At 33.1% G+C, this 10,691-nt stretch overlaps 1 protein-coding gene across 4 annotated transcripts; it reads right to left on the bottom strand.

The window, feature by feature from the left end:
* Positions 1-3,888: 3,888 nt before the first annotated feature.
* Positions 3,889-10,306, bottom strand: LOC142623994 (uncharacterized). 4 transcript variants are annotated; one of them, XM_075797486.1, is made up of 12 exons: positions 10,228-10,306; positions 9,224-9,369; positions 8,768-8,872; positions 8,201-8,272; positions 8,000-8,103; positions 7,660-7,741; positions 5,713-5,805; positions 5,379-5,442; positions 4,980-4,999; positions 4,805-4,885; positions 4,363-4,471; positions 3,889-4,263 (listed from the first exon to the last, which is right to left on the bottom strand). In XM_075797486.1, the coding sequence occupies exons 2-12, from the start codon at positions 9,272-9,274 to the stop codon at positions 4,166-4,168; spliced, it is 879 nt and encodes a 292-aa protein (XP_075653601.1). In that variant the 5' UTR covers positions 9,275-9,369; positions 10,228-10,306; the 3' UTR covers positions 3,889-4,165. The 4 variants fall into 4 exon arrangements, with proteins under 4 accessions (XP_075653601.1, XP_075653599.1, XP_075653597.1 ...); XM_075797484.1 differs by lacking the exon at positions 10,228-10,306 and adding an exon at positions 9,766-10,024 and having other exon boundaries at positions 4,980-4,992; positions 5,378-5,442; XM_075797482.1 differs by lacking the exon at positions 10,228-10,306 and adding an exon at positions 9,766-10,024.
* Positions 10,307-10,691: the final 385 nt, after the last annotated feature.

Here is a 10,691-nt window from a genome sequence, read left to right as displayed (position 1 = left end):
CACTTGGCACAAAATTCTAAAATTTAGATTAGATGATACACATGACGCAAAATTAGACTCTAATTGAATTCTAATTTAAAATTTAATTGAATTTTTTCTCTACTTTACCTATTATTATATATATAAATTTAGGAGAAATCACACTTTATTGTCTTAAACTATACTCTATATTGCACTTTGTACCATAAATTATTTCAAATGCATGTTTTGCAATTTGCACTCTAAACTATGACCTTTGTTACATTTTGCACCTGATGTTAAGTTTTCTGTTAATTTGGATAGAAATTCAAAATTTAGAGTGCAAAGTGTAATCAGGAGTATAATTTAGGGTGATAAAGTGTAGTTTATCTTTTGCTTTTAAAGCATTGAGAAGAGGGACAATTATGTTTTTTCACATAGTGCCATATTTTTCCATCCAAGTTAACAAAAAACTTAACTTAGTGGTGTCAAGTGTAATAAAGGTCATAGTTTAGGGTGTAAAACGTGCATTTGAAAAGTTTAGTCTGAAAAGTGTAATCAAAGGTATAGTTTAAGCGGTAAATTGTAATTTTCCTTTGAATTTTCCCTCGGCTGACTTATATTTATGTGTGGGTTGGACCAGGTGTTTATTGAGGTTTGATTGTAAAAGGGCTTGGGCTAGGCATTTCCAGATTGGACCTTTTTAAGAGAGTGAGCTGAGTGTTGAAGTACATTTGGGCCAGCTGGGTGCTAATTGTGAGTGGGCTTGAGAGTTGGATTTGAATGAAAACGGACTAGCTGGGTTTGTGTGATGGACTTAAGACTAGCATGGTCCAACCAGGTATGGGCTTGACAGAAGGGTAGAGTGTCAACTAAAACGGGTCGGATCAGATACGACCCACATATCTCCCTCCCTTCTAGACCCGAGCCTCATCTCTCTGTAGCTCTGCTCATGGCTGACCAACAGGGTCTTTTTGTTGGTTTTTCTGGTTTGATTTTGATACTTGTGTGTGTTTTGTTATTTATTTATTTTTAATTTAGATGCTGATGTGGCATTTTAAAATGTCAAATAAATTTTATTACTAATATTTGAGTTGCCACATAAGCTTTTTATGTGTTAACAATGCACATGGTTTATTTCCTAGGCGTTTTCTGTTAATAAATTAATAATAGGAACCAAATTGATTGCAAGTTAAGAGTAATAGGAACCAAATTAACGATTACCAAAATATGTGAACCAAATTAAATGTAGGGACCAAAATAATGTCACCTCTAAAATAATGGACCAAATTACAATTTACCACTCAACTTGTGATATGTGTTTCCTCTAAAAAAAAAAAAAACTTGTGATATGTGTCTCTAAATTTTTTTTCCTATTTTTAATATTGCTAACATTTTTTTTTTTGATGAATAACGTCTCTTTTATTGAGTAAGAGAGCACTTACATAACTGATTATATAATAACAAAAATGTGTAAAATTGTTTTGCTTGAAAATAACCTACATCAATATGTGTATAATTGTGTAAATTTAATAATATGCTATAATAACTATGTAAATTTACACTGATATTATTTATTTTGCGTTTTTTTTTACATATCCTGAGGAAGAAGGAAAAAAGTGGACGATGGTGGTTGTGTATTGTACGTGCAAGTTAGATTTGAGTTTATTTATGAGAGTGAAATAAGTTATCTAATAGTACATCTACATGAAAAAACTCAAAAAATATGCAAGTTTTGACATGACACTCAAACAATAAATAAAGAAAGTGATGGTAGGATATGAAAAAGACGCACATTTAAACAAGAAGAAGAAGTTGATTATCAAAACAACACAAGATATACATGGAAAACCCTAGAGAAGGGATAAAAAACAATGATTTGAGCAATAACATAACATTCTTGCTCGACTCAGCTTGTATTATGTATCAGAAAGAGATTAGTCTACAATGAAGTTGTCTTTCTTTCCTACCAACTCTTCACTTTCATCTCAAAATATCTATTTGGGTTTTTGCCCTAGAAGCATAGCTACATATACCTTTTATATTCTAAGGAATATGGCTGAGTACAAAGGACAGGTGTCAAGTCATCATATTCTCTTTTTTGGATCTTTTTACAGCTGTGATATTATCTGCAGCTAAGGGATAAGAACTGCGCCAACGTGGCACTGGGACCAGTAGGTAGGTAGCTTTGCCACTGTTTGGGAGACAAGTCTTGGTCATCAAGAGGGACATTAGGAATACCGTGATTGGTACATGTGTCTCCAAGGTGACTCATTGTGGATTCAACCAAATTGTGGATTCAACCAATAAGGGGTGTCCTCATAGCCTTTAACCCTAGAAAGTAATTGTCCCTTTTTGGCGATTACTTGAATACCGTGTCAGATGTAAATTTTACTTCATTCCCAAGGTAGTCACGCATTTAGCATTGACCAAGACAAAATCTTTTAGCCATCACCTACTCTCCTTTCCCTCACAGCTGCTCCACATGTAAAGTCTGGATTCAACCAGTTATGCATTCTCTCATGCTTTAGCGGTGTTATGTACACGTATAGTAAAAACACGCAATTCTCTCACGTGTGTTATTGAATACCGTTTATGGATTGAATAGTAAATAACATTTAATTGACATGTGTTTTGAGAATATAAAAAACACGCAATTCAACGGTTAGATTTTCAAAATATATAACCATGTGAATTTGTTTAGTGAGAATTGTAGTCTCAGGCTAAAACTAAGTTTGTAGTCAAACTGTGCGCTTAAACTTTGGCCACTTTAACAATATATTAGGTCCTTACAAACAAAAAGAAAAAACCCTAAAAAAATTATTTAAATAAAATTTTGATTGAGATGTAGTTTGTAGTATTGATAATAAGACTATCATACAACAATTTCAAAATAAGAAAATTCGTAGAAGGAAATTGTAAGATTTTATGTATTTGCGTATTTTTTTTTATCAATATATTAAAAATTTTTATTAGATTTTGTATAATTTAAGTTTCTTAATAACCACCCTGAAGAAAATTCCTGAAGCCGCCATTGCTCTCTCTCTCTCTCTAGCTCTAGTCGCTTGTATTTGCCATGTAGTGGATGATTTTGATAGTTAGCTTGTGAAATTCTCATGTTGGAGTTTGTGACAATCTTTTATTATTTATGGCCTGTTTGGAAGTTTAGAGAAGGAGGAGAGTAATGGGGACTTGGGAGGAGAGTAGAGGGGAATGGTTATCCTCCACTTTGTTTGGATGTTTTTAAAATTAAGAAAGGGGGAGGGGAGTAATTAGCTCCTCTTTTTGTTTAGATGTTTTAAAAATTAGGATGGAAATGAGAGGAAATTATTAAATATTTTTAAATAGACAAATTTACCCATATTTAAAAATGGACTTGCAACATTAATCTATGATTAATTTTGTTAATACAGTAAGGGTAAGTTGAGTAATTCATTTGGTTAATAATTTATGTACTCTACGCTCTCTTCAAATCTCTCTAATTTGGGAGAATTAAAAATGAGAAGTTAAAAGTAGTTAAAAACCCTCCAAATCTCCGCTCTTCATTCCTTAAAAAACTTCTAAACAAAGTAATTTAATTACTCTTCCTCCTTCTACTCTACTCCCCTCCTTTCTCTAACATCCAAACAGAGCATTAGAGTTGTAAAGAAATGGGCAAAATGTTGTAGCAAGCAGTTGCCCATCAGCCCGATATTTTATTTGATGAGGTTTTTGTTCTCTAAAACTTGTTTGTCTTTAATTTGCTTTTGCAAATCCTCTGCTTCCATCTACTTGAAAGAGATTAGAGTTGAATCCTGGGGGAAAAAAAATTAAAAGAGATTAACACAAAAGGGTTTAAATCAGAGTTTTTAATACTGTTTTGGATTGGTCATTAAAATAATAATTTGATTACTATTTGGAATATATATATATATTTCAACTAGACCCATGTTCTATTCTGGGCTAAAATAGAGTTTTCAAATGGAATGGTTGGAAAAGGCCGAAATGTCCAAAACACCATGGCATGGTCCTGTAGGGTATTTCAGCCTATATGGAACAGGGAGTTACAATGCACCGAATTATGCACTGGTAAGGTACATACCAGTTGGAAATGAACATAATTAAAAAACATGGATTAAAATCGCAGGTTACATCAATCAGATGGTAAAAGTCTGGTCTGGAGATTTCAGCCCTTTTTATTCAACCATCTCTACCCAGATATGTCTGTTCATTTAGAATTTGTGAAATTAGAGCGGTACAATTCCTCATCTACAATCACATTTGGCATGCTCCATGTTCGAAGATCGTGTCCATGTATCTTCCCACCTAAAGAAAATTCAAATTACAGATAAATTATGGTAAGAGAAGAAAGATAGTCAGTCTAATTGATTTAATCTTATCAAAGCGTCCAGATTCACAAACCACCTTCTTCAATGACTTCATCACGTCTCTTCTGGTAATTCAAAGCTAGTTGGGGATCCAAGGTTTTCAATAAACTGTCATACTTCTGCTCAGCCTCAGTAATGTATTTCACCTGAGGGGGGAAAATGAAAGTTTACCAAAAAGATTGCTAGGAAAAAACATTTTGAATAAAACTAGAGCAACATGACCAAGGTAACATTCATAATTTAGTACTCAAGAAATAAGAGTAGCCAAGTATGTTGATCACCTAAAGACAACCTAGTAAGTTTTCAAGATAATGCACTGTAAATAAAAATCAAAGTTGATGGCAGAGATATAATCCCAATATACTGTAATTTCAAAATTGCGTGGAAATAAATATTCAAAGTGATTTATAGACAAGTGTGTTGATGCTCCATGTGGCAATGGAGTCAGTGTGCCTAGCTAAACTGCTTGGCATACTCACCAGCATAGTGGGGGCTCTTGAAGCTCCATATATTTTGACGAACATACGCAAAACATTGAAACTGTTCTTTAGTACATCATCCTGCATGGAAAACCATAGTTTATGGAGTAAGAGTTGGATTAATTAAAATGAGAACAGAATAGTTAGAAACCATGACAATGATATAAGAACTGACCTCATAGTCAATCCTACACATTTTGTGTCACCTCAGTATTGAGTAAAACTAGCATCACACTTGCCACAATATTTCAACATTGAAAAGTAATAGCATTAGTTATCACACTGAAAACATAATAAACAAGCATTTGCCTGAAAATGCAGCAAAATTCTTAGTCATCTACTCTACTTGAGCAACCTAAATAGATTGAAAGCAAATGCAGATTCAGATGTATGGAAGTAGCCGGGCATAGTTCTGTCATCTCAAGCAGTGCACTGTTCTTTGACACAGAAATAGAGATCATATAGAAAAGAGAAAGAGCTGATACCAATCATAGGGTAAAACATTGTCCACTAAAACTTTCCACAATGAATTAGAAAAAATGCATGGAAAGAAATGAAAAGAGAAGTACTTACAGGTCATCGGATACCTCCACCAGGAATTCTGTGACTGATAGAAATTCCATATGCAAATCATTAACCTTCAAAACAGCTCAAAGAAAACACAATTTTAACTTATGAAATATGCTTGCCCCAAAGACTTGAAGGACAATGGAAGACATATTACATCAGAAGTGTAATAGTTGCATCACACTAAAAATTACAGGATAATATCAATTTTGTTGGACAGAAATTAGAAGGGCAACCACACTGCTTTAAGCATTTTGGAAAATATTTCAGCAATTGAGAGATCGTAACCCGTGAATATATATATAAAGAAAGAAGTAAATGAACAGATAATAGTTATTCACCTTTTCTGCTCTCAACTGATATAGAAGAAGATTTAGAATTCGATAATCAGATGATTTTAGATGAATTGCCCTCATCACATCTTCAATGGAGATCTGGGTAGAAAAAATTCAACCAAAATGTAAAATGAAAAACTTTGGCCATACCTATTACCCTCTGTAATATAAGTCCTTCAAATTTTAGAGAGAATTCTAAGAAAGCATTTCCACAAGTTTAGAAATTTGGAAGTATTAGATTCACAATACCTTATATTAAAGTGACAAGACAACAAGAGAAATAGCATAACAATTTCAGTCCATAGGGAACTAATTTACAGTATAATAAATACAAAAAAAAAAAAAAAAAATGAAATGGTAAATTCAGTGTATATGGACTCTATTTTCACACATAGGTGCAAGCGCACGCGCACACACATATATATACAAGACACAGTTGGACCAAAAACAATCTGTGCTAGAAAATGAAAATCTCTCTCTCTCTCTCTCTCTCCAACTGTATCTTGTTTTTACTAAGAACTTTTTCCTCTTTAATTGATAAAATTTCTCATTGCATTATATGCACCATATCTCAATGTCACTGACACAAATATATATTTGAAACCATATTTATCTCTCTCTTTTTTGCATGAAAGATCTCAGTTCGCTAATCACAAAGTTCTCAAAATATCATCCAATTTAATTTATCCATTCTCTAAAATAATTGGTATGTAATTTTGAGCAGCAGGCACATTGTTTGAATTGATATTATATGCATAGCAATCTGCTATTCACTTTTGTGTGTCCCAAACAACTCTCCTCTGTTCTATAGGCATTCAGAAATAAATTTAAGTATTAATAAAATGCGAAATTAAAATATAATACCTGATTGAAAGCTTAGCAATAGTATGAAAGTTTAAAGTTGTTTATGGAATTTTGAATTGTTAATGCCAAAGATATCTTCCCCCTTCTGTTTGTGTGTGTGTGTCTTAATTTTATAAAAAATCTTGGAAGTCCAAAGATTTCTTTGAAAAAAAATTGCCTTGTGGTTCTCTTATCCTTAACCTTTGAACTCCTCATGTAGGGCATGCACAAAATGTAAACAATTGATTTAAAATAAATAATCCAAGTTCCATACACTTAACGGTAAAGCCCTCACACCAATATCCTAAATGAAGATAAAGAAATTAACCTCTTTTTTCATTCATTCTTTCATTTTTTTTTCCTAAGTCTTTTTTTTTTTAGAATCTTTTTTCCTCAACTTTTGTACATATTTTGATGAGTAAAAACGGAATTAAGCATGTAATGCAAACTAAAAGATGTTTGTTATAAAGCCATTTAGATGCACAAAATAAGCAAATTGATTCAACCAAGAGACTAAATTTTCCAATGGAGCCCATTTCCTTAAGGGTCAAGGGTATAATCTACTATGTAGATCAGGGTTCTCATAAAACTCCTTGTGTCTAGAGGAGCCTTAGACATTATTATCACTCTAGTTCCCCCCTTGACTTCTGTAATCTGTACCTCACCTTACCCAGAAAGTATAATACAAAATATAAGAACGTATACATTTACTAATTTGCTTAAGCACAGAACTGATGGACTTCATAGATTCAAATGATGAGTAACTTGTGGTCACATTCTATGTTTGCAAATGAATTACCCAAATTATTAAATATACAGAAATTTTGTGGTAAAATGTCTGCCAATTTCCAAAAACATTTTTAGCATAATACAAAGCAACATCATAATACTAGTACTAGTACTACTAGTACTAGTAATAGTAATACTTTTTAGCCACAATAATCGCTAATGAACTCCATCTCAATTGTCACTTTCTCTCTTTACAAGTGATAGGTGGAGGGTGAGGTCACGGGTTTAAGACTCACTGTGTGCATGTCTAACTTACCAACAAAAAAGAGCCCACAATAACTATATTACTTTGGACAAAAAGGACCCCAATGATAGACAAACCTCCTCTTTGTTCATTAGTGCACTACAAAGCTTTCTTTCCAAAGGCCAATACTCTTCTGCAGACTTAAATTCTTCTCTTATCCTAAACCCATTGAACAAAAATAGAAAAAAAAAATTATATATATATATATATATATATATATATATATATATATATCAACTCAAACTTCAAGGGTATGTTTTGAAGGGAGGGAGATGAAGGGAGAGAGGAGAGGAGCGGGCTACTGCAAAATTATCACATTCCAGCCACCTTCCCCTATCCTTTCTCCCCATCTCCCTCTCTCCATAGGGTAAAGTTTTTCATTTGTATAAACAAAATATTGTCGGCAAGGAAATGTACCTCTCTGTCAAAAGACCATGAAATTCAAGTAGACCCGTAAGTGGTCTAAATGGGTTGCTTTGAAGTGCACCTGTGATCGTAGTAATCAATCTCTGATGTCCTTCCTGTATCTCAAATGGAATTATATCAGTGAAGTGAAAGCTAATTAGAAGGTTAGAAGATACTTTTAGTGATGTCCCAAAGAATTATATGTATTATCACCTTGCATCCTCTTTCTGAAACAGAAACTCCACTGGTGTGTAGATTCAGTATCTTCTCATTTAAACAATCCAGCTGCATAATCAAAACCATAAATGTTGAGGAAGAAAACAAAGCAAATAGATGATAGCTAAATATATAGATTAACTTACCACAATAACATTAGTGAAAGTTGTAAAAATGACATGTCAGTTAAGGAGAATAAGAAGGAAGATGGAAACTAATAAGTGTGGCAGACTCTATTTAGTCTATTGAGGATCTATAGTCAACCCCAAAATTTTGGAACTAAGGCTTGGTTGTTGTTGTTATCATAGTAATGCAAATCACATTTGAACATGTTCCAGGGTAATTTCATTACTCCACAACCACAAGGCAAGTATTAAATGGGAGGAAACACAAAGGGAAAGACATTCCTTTGTAAAAACAGCAATTTCTGTTTCCTTGTGCAAGTAATTTCGATAGAAAAATACCATCCTAGATATCCCATTTACCAGTTCAACAAAATCAAAATTCTTTATTGTTTCTCCACGTCAAAAATAACTGAGCATAAAATTTCTTCAAGATTGTTACCTGATAAAGAAAACTTCCTGTGAAAGAAAGCACAGGTAAATATTTGAATATTGACTGTGGTCTGTTTACGTCCATTCCGTGAAACATAAAATAGGACCTGCACTGCTACATGGATATGCTTTAGCTCATGAAACAATTAGATATAGATAAATTTTTCCAGCAGGCATACAAATATATTTGACAAATAAAAGGAACGAGACAGCACATTTATCCACAAGATTGTGCATTCAAGCTACGTTGCAGACAACATTGAACAATGAGGATGATCAATAATATAATACAATGTTTTCTATTAAGTTGGACATTACAAATAGATAAAGTCAAGGGCTGCACTTGTGATAGTTGATTCAATCAAAGAATTTTGGGAAACCCTATAATTTAGGGGGTGTAACAAATTAAACCCTGAGGTTTCAAAAAGCAGCAAAATTACTCTGATAGGTTGTGCTTTGTACTTACAAAATCCTCAAGGGTAGAATTTGCGTGTTTCATTGCATCCAACCCAACCATAGGCGTGCTTTCAAAATTAGTTGGCAACAAACCAGCATATGTCTCATTATCACAATCAAGCTGCCAAGAACTATCAACAAAATTTTGATAAGGACCTGCAAAAACAGTGGAAACTTTAATCAAAATATAAATTTATTTGAAGCCAAAGTCACAAAGATATTTTATTTTTGAGGAGGGGAAAAAAAGGCAGAATGACATAGATAAACCTCTAACACTTATCATTATCATTTAAACATCTTAGTTGATATCCCAAGGACAGATCAGAAAATGGTATGGGGTTTGCAACAGTGTCACAAGTTGATAAGCTCCATTTATTTTTTTTTGTTTTTTGAATAATTGGAGGAAAACTCTATAATTGAGTTAAAAACTATTAGAAATTTAAAATTACTAAAATTTAGGAGGCATTACAAGTTACAACAGTTTTCTGATTTTTTTTTTTTCAAGCTAATTTTTGCTGAAAATTTTTATTTTTAATAAAAAAAAATGGTTACCAGATGAAGAAAATAAGCTTTTCAATGTGGATTGAGGTCCAAACTTCCCAACAGATTTGACAGGAAGGACATTGGATCCTGCAATGGAAGCCATTGCAGCTCCAAAGAATCTCCCAACTTTTAACATTGAAGAAGAAGAAGAACGGGAAGCAAAGAGTATAGGCAATAATGGAACCCAGGCAAATGCTTTGCTGTTAGGATTTTGAGATAATTTGAAAGGGAGGAGAGGGCAGTTTAGAAAGTTTTTTTTTTTTTTTTTTTTTTTTTAAAGATTCTTTCAGTAGATTAAACAAATCAAATAAATACAGGTTGTCCTGAGTATTTATTAAACTCCATTGCAATACTAAAAGATTGTTGAATAGAGTGTTGGAGATCCACATGGCTAGTAATAATAAAATAAATATAAAAATCCAATAAACTATGATTGTGATCACAGAGTATAATCAGCAAACTAAAACTCACCTTTGGCATAAGTTGAGAGACTAAAGGGCACTTCTTGGTCATGTCAAGTTCTCCTCCTCGCGGTTGGTTGTATCTTGATTCTTGAACATTAATCAATTTCCAAAGAATGAAAGTAGAGGTAGCATGCTCGAAAATGAATAATTAAATTAGGCCTTAAGAAGGAAGCACATTATGGTTTTTCAAAATCTGATTAGTGCTTGAATTTTCCAACATACTTGATCATAGAAATAAAGTGTGAAGCACCATACAAGTATACATTATATTATGAATGGTAAATTACACATTGTTATTTACGAAGTGAAACCTAGAAGTTGGTAATGGTAGGGTAGGAGTGTGATTGAGGATATTACCAAGTCCAGTTGAAGAGGAGAATGAGATTGGCGACAAAGCGATTAGAGTCGGGATTGGATGACGAGATTCCATTATTTCTAGATAGTGTTCTCTCCGTACTTGTTCTAGCTTCT

The sequence above is a fragment of the Castanea sativa genome, chromosome 2 (assembly GCF_040712315.1).
Source record: "Castanea sativa cultivar Marrone di Chiusa Pesio chromosome 2, ASM4071231v1".
Taxonomy (NCBI): Eukaryota; Viridiplantae; Streptophyta; class Magnoliopsida; order Fagales; family Fagaceae; genus Castanea; species Castanea sativa.
Note: the sequence above shows the minus strand (reverse complement) of the source record. Positions and strands in the feature narration are given on the sequence as shown.